The following is a 21,860-nucleotide window of genomic DNA, read 5'->3' as shown; positions in this document are numbered from 1 at the left end:
CCCCGGCTCCCAACTACTTACCAGGTCAGAGTGTTTGGCTTTCCTCCAAAGATCTCCCACTCAAGACAGAGTCGAAGAAACTCACGCCACGTTATGTCGGCCCCTTCATCATCGACTCAGTTATCAACCCATCTGCAGTAAAACTCAAGCTTCCCCCACACATGAAGGTTCATCCGACATTTCATGTTTCTCTGTTAAAACCTGTTGCCAGCAGCCCCTTGTCTCCTCCAGTGAGTGTTCCCCCACCCCCCCGCATCATCAATGATCACCCAACCTACACCGTCAGGCGATTGTTGGACGTTCGTCGCCGTGGAAGGGGATTCCAATATTTTGTGGATTGGGAGGGCTATGGTCCAGAGGAGAGGTCTTGGGTTCCCCGGCGAAACATCGTGGGCGCGTCCCTGGTTCGGGACTTCCACCGGGATAACCCTGGTAGACCTGGTAGACCTGGTAGACCTGGTAGACCGCCTGGAGGCGTCCCTTAAGAGGGGGGTACTGTGGTGGCTCTACTCTTCAGCCACCTCCCTTGTGAGTGTGTGTTCCCTTTCCCTGTCTGTGTGGGCGTGGTGGCTGTCACTCCTGGCTCCCGGCTCAATCTCCACCTGCTGCAAATCTCCACCTGGTGCAATCAGCTTTACACACCTGATTCCCATTCAGCCATTTACTAATGGTATATCAGCGGAGGCTCCACAACATATCAGCGCCAGATCGTTGTTTAAACCCCAGTGGATCACTATCCAGCCGCCTTGTTACCATCACCTGCTGCCACCAGTCATCATTCCAACCGGATTACTCTCCACACTCACCAGTCTTCATTCCTACAGGATTACTCTCCACGCTCCTCCACCTCACAATAAACCTTTTTCCAACACTCTGCCGTGTCCTGCGTTTGGGTCCTATCGGATATCGTAACAATTGTTCTACTAGGCCAAAATAGAGTCAAAGAGTATATGAGTGAGAGTGTGTTAATTAATATATTTGGCAGTTTGGAGTAAGTCTGTAGATTTGTTTGTGTGTGTGTGTTTCATGTATCGGCCTCCCACGATAATTAATTTTGTTGGATACATTTTCCCGGAAATTATTGCGATAAACGATAATATTGTCGGTACCGTTGTATGACCATTTTAGACCACTGACATAATGATAATATATAATAATAATTCAAGTACATCCTTTCAAACTGCTAGTCACATCCTCATGTAAATGGCAATTTATCGAGGTCAGAAAAGTTATCGAGTTCATTTTTATTTATCGTACGATAAGTCAATTAATTGCTTATCGCGACATGCCTATGCACACAATAAAACAGTGTTGTGCATGTAAATGGTCTGCAAAGGCTAAAATCCCAAAGTTCCCTCCAGAGGGAGTTTCTCTCCCACACTCTCCCCCTCACTCTCCTTAGTTATTCTCATATACAAAGTGACATTCATATGTAACACTCGCACTTCTATTGGCTAGCACTTCAACATATTGTACGTGGCAGACTAATGGGCGGGACATTTCTAAGCGTTTGACCAATCACAACAGAGCCGGCCAGCTGCAGCACAGGCAGCAGTATGAGAAAAATAAAGACCCATTTTGAACATCAAAGCATAGACAAGTGTCACAGTAGAGGCACTAAATACAAATATGAACCTTAGAATAATATGTCCTCTTTAAATGGAAACTGTTTATAAAAGGCATCAGAAATTACCATTAATTATTTAAAAACAAAACTGACTAGTACTACTGATAACTATCAGCTGTTACCACACTGCAGCTCTTACTGAATGCGGAAGGGTTGGCTTTTTGTTCCATTTCACAGGCTTTCAGGTACTATGCATGTAACTTGAAACTTAAACAAAAGGTGAAGGAAAAGGGTGAGGCACTATTGCGATATCAGAGCGCCAGCAGAGAGAAACAGGAATAAAAGAACAGGGAGTCTGAAACTAATAGTAAATGAAGCAGAGTGTTAACATACAGGTCTGGCAACTCCCAGCCTCTGAGTTCCATCCCTTGGTGGCATTGTTGCATAGAACAGAGTTATTATCAAAGGATGGCTTCAAAGCAACAGGGAGCTACAGCATGGCTTACACAAAGTTACATCATTGCCTAATGAGCATGAATCAATGCTGAGAGTTGCACAGAGACTGTGGAATCATGTAACGTGCAGCTGTTGTAAGAATCACATTAATCAATCTATTATATTTAAGGGTGTGCAATTGGTTTCAAAGGACTACCTTACCATCTTTAATAGCCGACAAACAATGTCAGCTATATTTTGTAGCAGAAAAGAATGAACCGGATTCTGCAGCTCCCATAATGCAGCATCTAATGGCGCGTTTCCACTACACGGCCTCGCTCGGCCTCGGACTGGGGTAGTATCTATAGTAACGCAGTGTAGGCGGAGCCGTGACGTCATCTTCAATGAGAACCCCAGAAAAACAACATAGCCGTTAGCTGTTAGCACTCAGAGCTCACAGCTCACAGCTCCTCATATATGTTCAGAAACTAGACAAAAGTTAAACAAGTACAAACCACAGACTGCCTGTGTCATGGCGAATACAGTCGCTGCTTTATTTATGTCTGTATAGGCCGTTGTTGTGAGTGTGGACGGTCGGAGCATATACTGCGTTAGCTTAGCCAATCTCCATTTAGAAAACACGCATTTTAAAAGGTTTTTCGCCTGCCGTCTGTCTGCAGACTTGTCAAAGCATTAATTCATGGTTTTTACTAACCGGTATCAGTATGTTGTTACTTCGGCATCATTTTGAAACGTGTATTACAATTAAATCACGGTCAAATATGTCCATCTTGTTGTAGTTGTAGCCCCCTTGCCAGCGATTCTCTCTCTAGTTTAGCATACTCAGCCCGACTCAGCCTCGTTGTCTCTGGCCCTAGAACCACGATTTTATGAGGCCAGAAAAACTGTGAATTAGGACCCGCCGGCCGGTACTAGGCCAAGTGGAAACACAACCAAAGACGGGCCGCTGACGTCACAGCCCTCTTAAACCGTGCTCCGCGCTGTAGTGGAAACGCGCCATTAGATCCCTCCGTCCTTCATCCTGTTTCAAACCCCATTCCTCCTGTTTAGAATCAAATTCTCAATCCCATTCCAAAAAATATACTTATGATATAACTTCAAAAAGTTGGTCCTGTGCCACAGAAGATAAATACAAGTATTTTTACTGGTTAAGCACTCATTATGTTCAGTAAACTGAATTGTATGAGTAATATAGTAGCCTATAGCTTTTAGGGATGTCACAAGAACCAATACTTTGGTACCAAGTAAATTCTGAAACATTCTGATAACCGTGACAATACTGTTTTGTTTTTTATATAGTAAAGCAGGTACATATTACAGGTATGTATGGAAGTCTGTTTGCGCCACAGGAAAAAAATAAAAGAATCCTGTAAGTCAATATATTGACTTACTATCTCAATATATTGACTTAGCTATCTCAATATATTGACTTAGCCATCTCAATATATTGACTTATATATATTTTTTTTTATTGAAACAATTATGTCAAATACAGAATAAGGCACATAGACATCAATGTTCATCATATAAGCGGTACAACTTCATATTAAGGTACACAAATTCACCATCAACTAGTTGTTAATTAACATGCATATTAGCAGTATATTGGCTCTTTATTAGTCATTATAAAACACTTATTAATGCCTTATTCTACATGACCATATTCTACAAGTAATCTGTGTATGTTACACTTGCATGTATGAGATCATTAAGTGCCTTGTAACTTCTTTTTGTTATAGTTTCACTCCGTTTGAATGTCAGTGGACTGCAAATAAGTCAATAAAGTAGCATGGCTGCGCATTCCCTGGCTCTCAAAAGAGTTTGGCTGGCTGTTTAATCGATGTTCACACTGAGACAGTACAACACAGAGAGAGAACAGTACACCTATGGTGTAAGTACATACAAGCAGGTCACACAGTATGATCACAAATACATAAACTCTGTTAAAAATCAGTTTTATTAAAAAGTACAGGCGTGTTCTCAGCCTTGGAGAAACTTGACATGTTTTGGTACATGTGTCTGAACCTCTCTTTAGTGGTTTAATAAAACAGATATTTCAACGTGAGCCTACTTTGTTCATGTACTGTTGAGGTTAATTTCAGTAGTTGTGTGCTATAATGTATTTACAAAGTGTGAAGAGGAGGCAACTTTAGAATAGGGAACCTGTTCAGGTCAATTAGAGTCAAACTACTAGCTTATTGGTTATGAACAAGACTTCACTTTAAAATAGGGAGCATATTCTTAGATAGAAATACCTAATTAGAGTCAAACTACTAGCTTATTGGTTATGAACAAGACTTCACTTTAAAATAGGGAGCATATTCTTAGATAGAAATACCTAATTTTGAGTTATTTATACATATTGAGGAGAGCATATTAAGACCAAAGCTCATGTACAACAACTTCCTTACTTGCAATAAATAAGGACTAATTAGAGGGTTATTGAGGAAAAACTCTCAACTAATGGCCTAGTACTTGTAGAATATAGTCATGTAGAATAAGGCATTAATAAGTGTTTTATAATGACTAATAAAGAGTCAATATACTGCTAATATGCATGTTAATTAACAACTAGTTGATGGTGAATTGATGGTGAACATTGATGTCTATGTGCCTCGTTCTGTATTTGACATAATTGTTTCAATAAAAAAAAATATATATAACTCAATATATTGAGGTAGCTAAGTCAATATATTGAGATACCTAACTCAATATATTGAGGTAGCTAAGTCAATATATTGAGATACCTAAGTCAATATATTGAGATAGCTAAGTCAATATATTGATTTACAGGATATTTATATTTGTTTTCCTGTGGCGCAAACAGGCTTCCATAGGTACGCCATCCTGTCGCCCCTGGGATAGTAGAAAATATATTTTGGAAACAGAAAACTCAGGGGACGCATCTTATTTCTCTACCTAAAAGCTACATTGTCAACGATCAAATACGTCGGTTAGCAGACGTTGCATAAAGATTAATTATGGTAGGTTCGAAGCTCTACTCCTTAAACTATTGTTCAAAGATAAACTATGATTTCATAATGATGTGTTCAGTTGTAATGTTCTGAAACGTAACAAAAGATACAGTATAATGATTTGTTTAAATGACCTCCAAGATCTAAACGAAAATATGTATGTATGCATTACATCAGATTTAATGATGACATTGATTTAATGTTTTTACAGTAGTATTGAAAAGGTATTGTAAACGTTGAATTGCAAAGGTGTTGGCATACTATACATGAACTGTATTCTACATTTCTCATACCGCTCAAGACAACATCCTTGCTGCTTGTTGTGCTGTTGTTTATTAGGGATTAAACACTCAAGAGCTTAGTGAATCTCTTTCATTAGGACTATGTGGGTACAGATCATCGAAGGAACCATGTGTACACCACTCAGAAACATCAGCTGATTCTATACTGAACGGCCAGCAAATATAAAAGTAAAACATTTAACTGTATCTAGCTTTAATTATTCCAAACTGTGCTTATTTGTTTATTGTTTTGGTTTGCTTTAAATCGCCACGGAAGGGACTTCCTGAATCTTCTAGACCGTCTTAATATCAATGCCTGTAGCAACCTGCCCAGCGAAGGCAGCCCTTTTTGTCTCTATTTTTGGTCTGTGGTCAGAAACAATTCTCTAATGGTTTGATCATGTGACATTGTGTCTGCTGCATAAGAATGAGGGCAATATGTTTAAAGCATCTTGCCAGAAAACGCTTTAAAGGATAATACTGTGTGTATCGCTCAGCTTGTTATCTGTTCTTTAGTCAAGAATGCCAGCTCGGTTTATGTCACTTTAAGAGTAAAACATTTGACCAAACTGCTTAAAACAGCAATCTTTTGGGCCCCATTTCATCTTGTTATTTTGATTCATGTGTATCCAAATAAAGTCCTGATCAGATGTAAGATGGGACAGAGGAGAGAGACCATGGTTGTAATAAGTAAAGTACACAGTAAGTGACTATTTCCCAACTGCTTAATCGCATAGTTAAACTATGAGAGGAGTAATGATGAAGCCAGAACCTTCAGGGGTAGTTTGAGCAATTGGATTTAAATCCTTCTTGAATGCTTCTTGGATGCATTTCACTTAGCTATTGTGAGATAGGAAAGCAATCCCACCCCCCAAAGATGCATTGAGTGACTGAGTGTAAATGGGATCTTTGATCTAATGTATGAATAATGGGTGACAAAATCCATTTCCTGTAAATGTTCCACACAGTAAAAGCATTCCCGGGGTTTAGTGATGTAAAGCTATTAATGTGAAGCAGAAGAAGCAGGAAGTGATCCGTTTGCATTACCAGTAGCACATCACAGCATTAATAGGGATACAGGGAAGCACAGTAGAAAACAGTGAGACTAAAATATGGAACAAACCTCGAAACAAAAAATACTCTTGCTTAACAAACACCAAAAGAGCCCCTAAAGGAAAAAAGTTGGGATAACGGGTTAATTTCTCATGGTCACAAGAACGTTTCTCATGAGCATGACTTACTTTCGCGTTGCACAAAAGAGGAAGTGGAGCACACAGGAGACCGCTAGTTCATCGCAGACTGTTATGTTTTTGGAAATTACAGTACATACATTATTTGACTTGTATTTCGCACTCAGACTTCATTTTAAGGACATTTCGGCCAGGGGTGTAGAGCTATTTGTTTAAGCACCGGATCGGCAAAACAGGAGAGTCTGTAAACCAGTCTGCCTTGATCTATGAATTCATGTCAGTGACTCTCAGAGTACCTGCTGCCCAAAGCTGTTTTATAGAAGGGAAACCTCAGTCACTTCATGAAATTGCTGCAGAACCAGGAGGCAGCGGACGTGTAACTCAGCCTCTGAGAAGAGCAGCACCAGCGCAAAGAGCTGTGCCTTTTACGTACCGCCATCACTGTGTTCACTTCATTAGATCAGCTAAAGAGCGACCGCAGGCTGCCACACACACAACAAACTGCCCGATTATTACGCCTGATTATTTGTTTTATGAAGGTGATGTCTGGTCACCAGGGCGCCTGATGTGTGTCGGTTTCTGCTCTGCTCAGCTCTGTGTGTATGTTTGTGTGTGTGTGTCGGACACCGGCATTTGTTTTCAGAACATATTATGATACTGTGACATATGACGCCCATATAACGTGTAAAGTGGAAACACTGTACAACTGCAAGTATTATCTTTGCTTAGAAAAAAAGTCTCTATGGTAAGCTAAGCTAGCTAGTGGTCCAAAAACAAGTTCTTTAATATCAGTATTACCACAGAGGAAAGTTATATGACCATGACTTGTCTCACCCCGATGCAGCTAAAGCACACTTTAATGCAAGTTGATAATAGGTGTACATGTATTACTACACTAGTAAATAAGTACTTACCACTCAAACCAGTACAATAAACTGGCTTGTTTTAAAAGTAAGAGTCTATATGGTAAGTATATGTTTTTGATTGAGTGTAACACTAGTGTAATATTACAATTTTTGAGGAGCACTCTGGAAGTGACATTATAGAACAAGAAAGATCCTTTAAAAAACAAGGTTCTAGGACATTGCAACAGTGTTAAAGGTGGGGTAGGTCATTTTGGAGAAACCAGCTCGAGTGTGCTAGAATTTGAAAATACACAGCCGGAAAAAATCTGCCACTTCCTTACAGAGCCCCTCCTCCAACACACACAAATGCGCACATGACCAATGAGGGCACGAGATAAGTTTGTGCACAGATGGAAGGCTGACAGGCAGGTAGGCCATCCAGTTATTTTAGCCGGGCCGGCTAAAATGATTGGTCGTGCTTTTTACAGTACTACGGCTTCCACAGATGACATTTTTTTATGGATTTTTTGTCAAAGCACTTAAGATATTCATTGCTATCAGGATGTTAAGAGCATTCCATGGAATATAACAAAAAGTGTATCTCGAGCCGGTTTCTCAAACGTACCTACCCGACCTTTAACAGTGGAATTATATTATATTAATCTGTAGTAGCTTTCGCAATGAAATCACAGTGACTAACAGACCATCACGATGTAAAGTATTGCAGATGGTGAGGGGGTGACAGACTTGTCTTATGCTTTCGAGTGTATTTAGAAATAAAATGCAGCAGGCCGTCCATCTGTTCTCTGTTACACTGAAAAGCTGTCGAGAGGTATGAAAGGAAGACAGAGGACCGTAAACACTGCAGGAGGACAAGACTTGCTGCTGGCCATGTTTGCTTACGGCATGGAAAACATTAACAGTGTTATTCATGGATCTGTGTTCTCTAAAGTTTGCTGGACCCCAGTTTCCTTGAAAGTGGATTACAGGATAGACATTCCAATTCATAATGGACAAACAGTTATGATTAAGAAGGAATTTGCAAGTAAAACCAATACAAATGTGTCACAGCTACACACAGGAAGTGAGTCAGACTGTAAGGAGTATAACACACAGACTAGAATGTAAAAGGATATTGATAACATGATAACGTGACAGAACTAGTTTGCACATTTCTCCTTGTTCTCAGGTGCTACTTTAAAAAAGAAAAGACCTCAAATGAACCCATTTCACAACTCTCATTTCTTCATTTGTTGCTGGGTTAGCAGTCTTTCTTTTCCAGAAGTAGACACTATATTTGGGGATTTTTCTTTGAAAATGTAGAATTTTACAAGCATGCTGGTGCATATACAGTAGGTGAGTCCCCTTAAAAACAGCATTGCCATATTGAGTGGTTTGCCTTGGACATGCAAAGTCAGCTAACAATACATGGTTTATTGACTGACAGAGTTTGTGTACACAGGGCTCAAAAATAACTTTTTTAAGTGGTTACCAGGCTACCAAACAGTCCTCAGCTTTTGGCTGCCAGTACTGAAGAAATAGTGGCCTTCTATAGTCACCTTATATTTTGAGGAATTAAGATACTTTGCAGTTAAACATCAGCTTGATAATGAAAATGTGAGATGAAATAATTAAAGGTTTAATACAAAAACTATCCTTGTGAATTGTGTGTTTTCTGATATTTTAAGGAGTTTGAAACTACAATGTCATCAGTTGACGTGTCCAGCATACATTTCTGGTACACAAAATACTATTTGTGCTCAAAAGTTGTAGGTCTTCTTTCACAGAAAATTTGAGATGTCCCGATCCGATCACGTGATCGGGGATCGGGGATCTTTTTTTTTTTTTTTTATAAAATATTTGTATTATTTTATTTAATGTTACAAAACAAAAATGACCATGTTCACGTCTTAAAGTCATCCTGAGGCCTTAGTTTTGGTTTAAAATTACACAACATCATGTATGTGTTGCTTCTTTTGGGCTTGTTTTCATAGACCTGGTTGCTTATTTCTCTCAAATCTGGCAAGGAGTGGGCAGGGCGCAGTGTCTAATAGTAGCAGTAAGCTAACAAGAGGCTACGTTCATCTGGTGACTCGGGAGTCGGGACAGAGAAAATGTCAGGAGTTTGGAAGTATTATAAAATTGAAAGCGAAGGCAGTGTAACAGCCAGATGCAATGTTTGCAAGGCGGAGGTTCCGCGTGGTGGAAAGAACAGAGCTACGTTCAACACGACCAATCTAATACAAACACCAACAACAACACGACGAGTACACAGCGGCCACTCAGGTAACGGCACTGAAACAACCGACACTTTCAGAGACTTTTAAAAGGAAAGAGAAACTGCCCCAGAACAGTGAAAAGGCCAAAAAAATAACAGCCAAGATAGCTGAATTCATCGCGTTGGATGACCAGCCGTTATCTGTTACCTTTTCTTTCTCTTAATGCATTGCATAAAGATCGGATCGGGAAAAATCGGTATCGGCAGATTGTCAAAATCAAATGATCGGAATCGGATCGGGAGCAAAAAAAGGTGATCGGAACATCCCTACAGAAAATCTCCAATTGATCTTGATCCTACTCAGATAGATGTATCCTCCTCCCACGTACAGCTAAAGAAACCGGGAGACCACATTTCCAATTATGTAGTATCAGAATGTGGGCAGTAAATCTAAAAGAAAAATGTGTTTTGGGGAGCAAGTTAGCTATTTTTCTATTTTAAAAAGTACAACAAAAACACACATTCCTGGAAAGCTTTTTAAATCTCAGGGTTTTTTCCAAACCGGGTAAGAGGGGCGCAGCGCCCTCTCATTTTTGGCATGCACCGTCATACCAAAATGCTGATTTTCCACGTAAAATGTTAAAGTGATGCCAGAAAACAATACTTCTGTTCGTCAACAACCTTTAAATGACTAAAAGAAATATGAATATCGTGTGAAATAGACCGTCGTTTAACCATTTTGAATCACTTAGACATAATATGGTGGCAAACAAATGACAAATTAGTCATCAAGCAGAAAGAAGAAAACAACATTCAATATGTTCAATATTACATTGAATTTTGCATTCATTATAATACAACAATTGTTTCCCTACAGCTGTTGTTTATTCACAATGTGAAAAGGTTTAGCTTTTAGGTTACTAACTTCACACTACTCTATCTCAACTTGAGTTATTGCTAACACACCTTAACACACAAATGGTTGGGAACTAGCAGTGACCTTTCCCACTAAATGTCCCTTAGTATAATGACTTCTTCAAAAGCTTCCTCTTTTCAGTTTCCATTCAGCAGAAGCATCACCCTACACCACTTAAACCCTAACTGATGAAGACATCAACTGTTCCTGACTGATGCAACACCATATAATTTACAAAGTCTGTTAACATTCAGCTCCAGCTGTTGGGCTGCGCTATCCATCAACTGACAAGTGACAATGTAAGATGCTAGTGACAGATTGAATAGTTGGTACGTGCTGCTGCTGATAAAAAGGTTCGGCATGTGTGAACTGGATGCTATATTCTGCTTCTTCAAGGCCTTCTTAAATACTCTAAAATACATACAGGGTAGCAACTCGTCTACGCATCATGAGTAATACAGCTACAATAAAAACGTTATGGCCTGTTTAAATGTGTTTGCCCAAGGTGTGATAAACCCTTGATGATGGCCGACTTCCTAACATCATTTAAAAAGGCAACACACCTTTTTGGCCGCTCCGGGCAGCACCTGTACCAGGAAGTTACAGATAAGCATGCAATGTGTTTAACATCCTTATTTCTATCCTTGGTAATGAATTGGCATCGAAAGGCGGGCTATCATTTTCACGAACACTTTCAAACGCACCAGTGGCACACCATGTGTGTCCTTCACAATAAAAGCCCTCAACATACACTATGCATAATGTATGTTTATCCTGGGGGAAATGTAATTCCCTCTGAGCATCTCTTTAGGAAGCGTCTCAACAAAATAGCTTGCACTTATCTTTGCAAACCTGTGTGAAGGTTAAAAGGTGTGTGTGTAAATAGATTATCTTTATCAAGGACATATGGATATTTAAATGTTCTCACTGCATGACGTTGACCATGATGTTTATTAATTAATAGTAAGGCAAATAATAATTCAAATTCCATGCTGTCATCATTACTTTCCTGATGTCTTAGGTTTTTGCTGTGGTATTGTTTAAGTATTAAAATGAAGATACAGGTTTTGTATTGATGTTAGTAACCAAATATCTTTCTAATTGTGACCAAAGAACAGATTCAAAAAGATGCTGTGCTGTAGCATTAAGTTGAAATGAGGCATTCTTGACCTATGGAGCTTACTGTCGGCACATCTAAAGAGTATATTGTATTTGGTCTAACTAAGAATGGCTTATAAAGCTGAAATGATCAGTTTAGTCATTCATCCACAGGAGATTATTCTGCAACAACTGTAACAACAACTGTAATAATAACTTAAATGTACATCACATTTTTCAAGGAGACGGTTACCAGTTTAAAAGATGTCAGTATTTGCTGGTTTGGGTAATAAACATGATATATCTTGATGTAGGAGACACAAGCACTGTTATTTGTTACATTTGAAAAATTGAGTTGGTATATTTTAGATTTTTTTACAAGAATATTCTTCTTTATCTAGGTAACGATGATTAACCACAGCAACAGTACTTCAAATATGCTGTTACATTTACACAATTGTCAAATTGAAATACTTTAATGATTTTCAAGGCAACCTTTTTGGTCTCAAGTTGGGTATGCTTTGGGAAAAAACCAAAGAGATCTGAATCAATCGTGTTTTTTATCTTGATCTAGTGAAAGTTACAACATGTAAAACCTGCCATCTAAAGCAGCCGTTACATAAGCATATTAGAAGGGAAGCAGCACGTTCAAACCCCGTTTGATTTGGATTGTGAACAGGCTATTGATGGGAAATCTTATTAAAAAAGCGTTGAACAATATTAATATGGATTTAAACCTTGTTTGAGCTACCGATAAAGGTCCGGTTACAAACTTTTACAAACAATGAGATTACAAATAATGTCCTTGGTCAAGCCTTTCGTGTTTAACCTGACTCACATTGAGCATTGTTGCACTGTTGAGCCCTGGGGGATTACAACTACCTCCAGTTTGTTTGAAGTGGATGTAAACAGCAGCAATTAGTCCAGGTCACATCAGACGGCCTCTAAAACAAGCCAGCCCTTGATATAATATCCAGCGAGAGGAAAATCAGGTGCACAGTCTTAACCCTTGTGCCCATAAAGTGTTGAGTTTTGTGCATAGACGGGTTTCCTCACTAATATAGCATGACAGTTTAATGAGGTGTAGATGCAAAATGTTGTAGTAGTGGTCCGTACCGCAGCCTGGTGCACCAACACAAATATTGGTGTGGTCGTATGTTCATGTTAACAATAGATAAAAAAACATTTCTAATGTGTACAATAAATCTTTAATATGGTATAAATCAAGGAAGCGTCAAGCACCTCTGTATATTTACAGCAATAACAAAACTGCACATTTCACACCCGAATCATAACATTCACAAGTGACATCTTTTCTCTACATCACCCAGGAAACACTGATTTACCACAGCAACAGATCTATAAACAGACGTCCCACACTGATATATGAATATAACATTAAAAAATGTATCATTAACCTATGAAGGCGAAATGTCAGAATTGTTATGTTCAGGATCAAATGTAGCACATAAATGTGTCAGACATCACTAGGTAAGCTTATGTATGTTTTAAGCATGTAGAAATACACAATTGCAGCCGTTTGCAAGGTTTTTGTGATTGTAAGCTTATTTTTAAAGATATTTCTGAGGCTAAAAGTCATTAGTACGACTCAAGTTACCACTACCGTCCACACAATGTGCTTGCATTTGAGGGTTTCTAAGGAAAGTGGCACTACTACTGAGTAATTACCTTATCCTATTATAGCTTTTGGGATTTTTCATCTCCTACAATATTCATATACATTTTTGTACTGTCACAGGTGTCTTTGGTGACTAATAGATATATTAACGCAGCAATGTCTTGTAATATTGACCATTAATATGAGTATTATGGGACTTTGGTACTGCACGTGTTTTAATCACCATAGAGAAATATTCCCAGTGAGCCTATAGTGAGTGTTAAATGCTATATACTTCCTTCTTTATGACGTTGTTATCTCTGCTATGCTGTCACTTTGATATTGATTGAGGGATGTAGCTACTGTGTACTAACACTGAGATAAGTTTACGGACATTATCGTGTCTGAGGTGTATCATAAATACTATAATAATATCAACATTAAGCTAGCTGACGTTTATTAGACAGTTTACTACCGGAGTGCTCAGTCCCATAGGAAACAACTGCAGTTTCCGACCTTCTTTATACAGCAAACGAGAGCACTGAATACAGCATGACATGAACTGGGAGCTTGTTAACACAGTGAATGCTATCAAGTGGGTTATTTAGAGTAAGCTATGACCATTAGTGGCTTCTTCTGCCCGGAAAGAAAACAATAGAATGACATAACAATGCATAACCTTGTCAGGTAGTACGTGAAGTACACACCAATGGAGTTAGCGTATCTTGTGACATACACGGCGGTCGTACAAACCGTACGCCGGCCGGCAGCGAGTGACGGAGACGTACTCACCCAGAAAGGGAGCTCTGGTCCGCACAGCCGCTCCATCTCTGTGACTGTCTCGGCGGGAGACCAACGCGGAGCTCACCCTATACCGGTCGAGCCCTTTCTCGCCGACCAACTTTCCTTTTTCCTTGGCGTTAAAAAAAAAATAGATGCTCGCTAACTGTCACATGCCAGGTATGTGTAGCGGAGGCGCCTCGGTTACCGTGTCCCTCCCCCCGGCGACAACGTGGAGCAGTCAGGAAACGGTCCGCTCCTTCCGCCCTGTGGAGAATTAGTTCACCGGGAGGCGAGGCTGTCGCGAGGGCAAGGCAGAGCAGGGTGTCAGCTTACTAAGCCCCGCCCCCCATCTTTCTCTGTTTTTCCCCTTGTATTCAACAAAATTATAAATGTCAATCAAAAATGACATAGACAAAACATTGAAATCAGGGATACAGTCAACTTTATTGTCAACTTCTCTTTTTGTGTGACAGAAATTCATCATAATTATCTCACCACAGAGAGTAAATATATACAAAAATAAATATATAGCCTACATATTTATTTAAAATTATTATAACGTAGGCCTATAGGCTACGGGTTTGAGTGTAGTCTAGTGGGCCAGACTGCTAAACGGATTAATTGAAAGAGATGATAAATGATTTCAGCACCAAAATATATACAGTAGTGCAAAACTGTCCATGGCAGCGTAAAAAGTGTCTGGTAGAATAAAAGTGTCTGGTACAGTCTGTCTCTGTTTGTGCCATATTGTTGTAATTTTTTGTAAACATGTTCAAAGTTTGGTTTAGAATCAGTCTATTTCTTCTTGAGAGTAACATTTCCCCCAAACTAAAACGTTTTGTTTTAAAAGCTTGACATATGGAGCTTACTGTCGGCACATCTAAAGAGTATATTGTATTTGGTCTAACTAAGAATGGCTATAAAGCTGAAATGATCAGTTTAGTCATTCATCCACAGGAGATTATTCTGCAACAACTGTAATAACAACTGTAATAATAGCTTAAATGTACATCACATTTTTCAAGCAGACGGTTACCAGTTTAAAAAATGTAAGTATAGGTTTGGGTAATAAACATGATATATCTTGATGTAGGACTGGGAACGCAAACGAAACGCAAACGAACCAAATTCAATATCAAAAAAGTCTTCCGTTCACACCATAGACTGTATATATAAAGGTTCACACCGATACGGCTCAATAAACGTGTCCCTTCACACGAGACCGCTCGACCCGCTGTAGTACATATGCCGGGCCTGTAAGTGGCGCTGTACTTCCGCCACAAAATACACCAAAAGAAGCGAAGAAGACCCCCGAGCATGGTTGCCTGGTTGCCCTTCTGTTTATTCTCCGCGGTGGATTTAGCAACATGTAGTTCATGTAGTTCTCCATGTCCACTTGTTGCTGATGGTTATGGTAGACGAGCTGTAGATTTTGCACTAACATCTGTAGCATGGTCAGTAGCAGTACAGTGTTTCCCACAGATCTGAAATATACTTGGGGGGGTGGTGGTAGCGGGGGGGTGGGTGGGGAGGGGGGGGCTGACGTGCAACAACATTAAAATTAACCTTTATGTTAGTCGCCTTGGGACCCGTTATCGTTTTAGGGGTCCATTTCCGCGGTTCCGTTACGGCCTCGTGTGAACGAACGGGCTATACGAAAGAGAAAAGTAGCGGATACAACCCGTTTCGTTCCCGTGTAAACAGCACTGATGCAGATGAATGCCCAAGGTCAACAGAGTTTGTGTAAGATCTAATGATTCATATTTCAAAAAGTTAGTAATAGCATTACATTAGCTTACCATTACAATATATATTATGTTTTTGATATGACCTTAGACATGATTTTGCAAAACGCAATAAAATAACACTCAAAGCCAAACCAGCAGAGTATTTGTGGCTACAGAAAGAGAAATTTAACATTATTTCCTTTTTGGAAAAACATAACAGATTAAAAACAAAAAAAGGCTTGCAGTAGGCTCCAGGACCAGGATCACTTTTAGAAATAGGCAAGACTTCTTCAAAATACTCTCGGCATGTGACTTGTTTCCTAAAACAGATGCATTTCTCTGTCTGGGGGCGCTGGCCTACATTTGCTGCCCTGTGGCTACCGGCTGCTTCTGAATACTTAGCATGGGTCAAATGCCGAGGGTAGATGTCTCCAAAGGAATCAAAAAGTAAAATCTAATTAGAAGCTTGATTTAGTAATCATTTCAACTCTTCCTTTTTCGAAATTCACAGACAAAGCTCAGGAATTACCCAGCTCTGATGTGGCATTTAAAAAGTCCTGGGTTCATTTGAGAATGCAAGTGTAAGAAAGCTGATAGCCCGGTGCTAAGGAAGCTGTACGCTCGGGGTTAAAGGTTTCATGCTGGAATCTTCCCCACCCTCAAACCCCGTACACAAACAATTTTCCCATGACGCAAATAAGGGGGACTGCGTCTGAAGATTTGTTTAAACTTCGAAAACAGAATTCCACCAGTTTACATGTTTTTTATGTAGCATTTGCATCATTCAACATGTTTATTGCCACTCCTTTTATACAAGTACATTTTTGTGAAATACTTTTTGCTGGGAGGCAGCATTAAAGGTAGGGTAGGTAAGTTTGAGAAACCGGCTCGAGATCGCTAGAATTTGAAAATACACAACCGGAGAAAATCTGCCACTTCCTTATAGAGCCCCTCCTCCAACACACACGAACGCGCACATGACCAATGAGGGCACGAGATAAGTTTGTGCACAGATGGAAGGCTGACAGGCAGGTAGGCCATCCAGTTATTTTAGCCGGGCCGGCTAAAATGATTGGTCATACTTTTTACAGTATTACGGCTTCCACAGATGACATTTTTTTATGGATTTTTTGTCAAAGCACTTAAGATATTCATTGCTATCGGGATGTTAAGAGCATTCCATGGAATATAACAAAAAGTGTATCTCGAGCCGGTTTCTCAAACTTACCTACCCTACCTTTAAGGATGAACAATAAATGGTAAATAAAAAAAGACATTGGAAATATATCAGCAAAATAAAAGGAGAATTCAAAACAATAACATTTCCCACCCGAGTCAGTTAAAACTTTGTGTAAGTGTTTATGTGTAAGGGTAATGTTTGCTTGGTAAAAGTGGTAAAGATTCCTATGTTAAGGACATAGATGGTGGTATAATCCAATAGTTGTAATATAGCAGCATATCCATTCAACTATAAGAGTTTATTTAGAGTTTAATTACATTGGTTGATTACACATAATATTATTGTCATTATGTACGGTGGCCGACAGGTGCACATGAGCTACAACGGCCCAAAACACTTCCTTTAGCAGAAATCGCTGCACTTTCAAAAATTATGCACATAAAAAAAATCACAAATGTGCCAAAACCAACCCAGTCTCACGGCATTTCGTGTTATAGTCACGACATTTAATCTATTGATTCGTGTTCACTAACACGATTTTCACCTTTTTTTCGTGTCACACAGAACGATTTCAAAAGCAATGTATTTCTATTGGTAGTGTGTTTCGTGCCTGCAACACGTCTTTTTGTCCGGTCGGGTCTTGGAAGACCGGAAGCTGTGTGGTTCATAAAAACATGTTCTTTATATATACAGTACAGTCTATGGTTCTTACTCAATATCAAGCCACGATTATTTGTTTTTAATCGTATAATGTCGGACTTTTTTTGCCGTCAGTGAGTTAAAGAAATGGGGCTCAGAGCCTCAGGATACTGAAATCTGTATTTTTTGTAATCTTTTTTTCCTTCTAATTTGTTATTCTTTTCTAAATAATTTACTCAACAATAACACACAATTATCCTTGTTTTTATTTATTTGTTTAATTCCATAATCTCCGGCTTTTTTGGCGTCCGTCAGGAACTGAATTTCAAAATAAAATAACCGGAAACAGATACACATTACATTACATTACATTTCATTTAGCTGACGCTTTTATCCAAAGCGACTTACAATTACCAATTACAGGGACATTCTCCCTGGAGTAACTAAGGGCTAAGTGCCTTACTCAAGGGCACACTAGTGGTGGTGTTCCAGGCGGGATTTGAACTCACAATCTTCCGATCTTCAGCCGTGGCTGTGTGTACCTTGTGTGCACCGCCTAGTGGTTAAAGCACGTTATTGAATTATTGTTTTAATGTGTTATATTCGATGAAACAAATATTAAGAGTACATACTTTCAAAGGGGGAATGCAGAAGGTCAATGATAGAAATATAGAATATAAAAAATCAAGAAGATACTGTCAGTGATCTCTACAATAAAACAGTTTAGTGCCGGACGTCCAAAGATATTAATAGGAGGATGTGCAAAACAGAAAAACTAATTAACCTAGAATACTTTAGGTTAAGGTCTTCTTTTAAATAAGAAAAAAGCTTTGGGGGTATCTACAGATAAATATTAAGCCTGACAAAGTACTTAACGTCTAATATATTGCTTTCCTGCAATGTTAACTATGTTGAAGCACTTATTTTAACTGATATTATACATATGAATTATACTCTTATAAGATGTATGTAGATAGTATAAGAAATGTGCAGAATATGACAGTTTAATGGTGGAGGTATACACACATATTGATAGATGTCTTGTAATGCACTGTTGAGGAACCGGCGACCCAAGTTTTTCATTCATTGCATAAATACACCGTAGTTGTGTATATGATATGTCAATAAACCTTAGAAAATCTCGAAATCTTGAAAGGGATGTGCAAAATAGCCATTATATACAGTCTTTAATTAACTATTAGTAGAGAATAACGAGTAATGAATATACTTTATAGGGATCTGCAGATAAATGTTTAGTCTTCTCAAGCACCAACTATCAAATATCTCGCCTGATTGTTGGCACTTGACAATCACCTTCCCTGAATTTTACTCAGGTGTAACTAAAGTCTGATTTAAGGGTTGTTTATATTTCACATCATTAATCAGAATCTGCTGGTCCCGTTAAATCCAGTTTTGGATAGTCTGCCGTGGTTTCGTTCCATTTCAAAGAGCTGTTTGACGCTCGGCGTAACCATGGCGCACTACATCCAATCCCAGAGCTTGAAGATTAATCACGGGGACTGTAGTCCCAAACGATAGCTGGGGATTATGGGTAGTGTAGTGTCTTCGGCCATCCTAAACTCCGAAATGTTTTCCGGATTTCATATCGCATTAACACCATATCCCAACGTGCATTGCGGCTAAAACATCCAATCACCGAGCTTAAACCATAGCTGAGGATCTTGGGTAATCAGTTTGGTGGCTGTGTATCGCAATGATGCTCGAAATGTACCATATAGGCCTACGTCTGTTTCCGGTTATTTTTATTTTGAAATTCAGTTCCTGACGGACGCCAAAAAATCCAGAGATTATGGAATCAAACAAATAAATAAAAACATGGATGATTGTGTGTTATTGTTGAGTAAATAACAGTGTGTTATTTAGAAAAGAATAACAAATTAGAAGGAAAAAAAGATTTAAAAAATACAGATTTCAGTATCCTGAGGCTCTGAGCCCCATTTATTTTCCTCACATACAGATGGAGCATCTTATTTCAGACTCCAGCATACAGCTTCCTGCCTACTACCAGCCAGTTACCTGCCTAAGACCTGCCGAAGACCAATATCTGGGAATGTTAAGCCCTCCCACTATTTTCCAAGAGGGCGTTGCCAGATTTTCAATTTCAGGATTTAACCAGGAGATGGCGCTATATATTAAATAACTATGGCCAAACTAAGACTTAGTTTTTCACAAGAGAAAATGCAGATATTATATAAAAAACTAAAGTTAAAATCTTGTTTTTAATGCCCCAAGAGCAATAAAAACACTTGTTAAAAAAATCCTGAGTGAGGCTTTCATAAATTGCATTTAGCTGACGCTTTTATCCAAAGCGACTTACTATTTAATAAATGATAAATGATTATTCATAACAAATATGAGTGATGTGTGATTATTATTCATGCTATATACTGATAAAGGGCTAAGTAAGCAATCAATCCTGCAAATTAACCCTTAGTTGTTCAATATATTTATTCAGACAATGTGAGTAGAAATACAGAAATTCTGCTCCCACCTAAGGCCAACGTTGCAATATTACAACATTTCCCTAAAAACTTACCAAAACGTAAACATTTTAAAAACTCTGTGGGGGGGCTCTGTTAGAAGGTGCGACGGGGGAGGGGGGAGAGAGTTAGACGCTCGTGAATTGTCAACGGGGGGGGTTCACATCAGAGCATCGTCCTATGGGCTTAGCCCCGGACAGGTACAACAGGTATTCACTCAGAGGGGGGTAGGTACTGCTGGAAAAAGCTGTGTGTGAAAGTTTAAATCTTCCTTATTGAGCTTTAAAACAAATGAATAACGACTATATATAATAATAAAATAAACACCGGCTGTTGTTATGCCTGCTGTAACGTTAAATTACTCCGTTCTCCGCTTAAGTAATTATGCCGTTACAAGCTTCATAGTTGTATTTATCATCTAAATTTGCCGAAACAAGTTTAATATTCTGAAAGCCAAGACTTTGTTTATTTGAAATCAGAAGAAAACAAACTGTAACGGACCCTGCCGTGTTATCTTGATATTTCCGGCACAGACCCTTTCATACCGGTAATGCGCGATAGAAACAACAGGAACTGCGACAGCATAAATATGCGAACACAAACCTACAGACTGCTGGAGAAGAGATATCACAGGGGGGGGTTGGGACACACACATTCCGATGGCCAATTAGTTTTAAACAAAGAGTATAGCCTACTCAACATAGGGGGGTGGGGGCTGGTGAACGGTATGGTCAATGTTTGTAAACACTGTGACATTTTGACTTTATTTGATCATTTCAGTTAAAAACTAACGTTCATATTTCTCTTTTTGAGAAGATAAATATGAATATGTTAGTGGCTGACCCAGCCCCATGGTCTGTCACAGTAGCGCGGGAAAGAGAAGTGCACTGTTTTGCCTGGCTGGACCTGTAATTTACAGGAAAGGAGTGCACGCTACTAAAGAGACACGCTACCATGGAAACCAAACAATGGTGTTGCTGTATTGAAGTCCGAGTGGAAACAGTCATATTTGGAGCGTTATGTTAGAATGAAACAGCCAGGTCGTGACTCACAAAAAAAAAATGTTACTTCACTAACTGTAAGCTTGTCACTCAGAGTAACCTACAGTTAACTTAACTGTTGGAAAAGAAAGATCAGGGGGGGGAGAGAGCTGTGGGTGATGGGCCATTAGGTGTGTAAACACACCGCTGAGAGCTGCCGTTTCATTCTGACTGTTTAAAAAACGGTAACAACGGACTATTTTTCTTGGCGGATGCATGTCAATTTAAATCAATACATACAACTATTTTTTAAATCAATAAAAACATTTTCTAAATCCATAAAAGTATTTCAATTAATATTGGGAATCATGTCGTTACTTTGTTGAGAATGTGGCCATGTAATAAGCGGGATAATTTGCAGCGACTTGGTCATTATGGGGAAAAATAACACCCAGGGATCAAGATCCCTCCGCTACGCGGATCTTGATCTGCCTGACAAGGCTCCATTAAAATATAAATATTTTTAGTGAATTACTGAGTTTAGGCACGTTAATTTTAATTAATTAATAATTTTAATTTTTAACATTTTAATTAAGTTGAATACAGTATATTCATATGTGTCAGTGATTTCATGTCAATTCGGCGAACATAAACATCAATGATCGTGGTGAAGATGATGATTAAATTAGGATTAAAAATCGGGAGAGCCGGCTGCATTTCCTCTCGTTCGTTTTTTTCGACTAAACAACATTATTTTGTTAAATAACAACATGGTGATGTTTTGTAAATGATTACATGTCTTATTTAGCACAGACTATGATCCTATCCGTGACATATGGATCTTAACAAAGATCCGCTATACATTAGTACCAGACATACTGTACAT

The 21,860-nt window shown here is 39.0% G+C and overlaps 1 protein-coding gene across 4 annotated transcripts in view; it reads right to left on the bottom strand.

The window, feature by feature from the left end:
* abcc3 (ATP-binding cassette, sub-family C (CFTR/MRP), member 3) overlaps positions 1 to 14,215 on the bottom strand; it is a 67,524-nt gene extending 53,309 nt beyond the window's left edge. For all 4 annotated transcript variants that reach the window (XR_004556164.1, XM_034133101.1, XM_034133100.1 and 1 more), the window contains exon 1: positions 13,957 to 14,215. Coding sequence is in view for 3 of the 4 variants with exons in the window: in XM_034133101.1 (XP_033988992.1) it covers positions 13,957 to 13,992 (36 nt within the window). In the remaining variant the exon portion in view is untranslated. The remainder of the gene's footprint in view (positions 1 to 13,956) is intronic.
* Between the last annotated feature and the right edge of the window lie 7,645 nt (positions 14,216 to 21,860).

Source organism: Trematomus bernacchii, unplaced genomic scaffold (assembly GCF_902827165.1).
Source record: "Trematomus bernacchii unplaced genomic scaffold, fTreBer1.1, whole genome shotgun sequence".
Lineage (NCBI taxonomy): Eukaryota > Metazoa > Chordata > Actinopteri > Perciformes > Nototheniidae > Trematomus > Trematomus bernacchii.
This window is presented reverse-complemented; position numbering and strand designations above follow the sequence as displayed.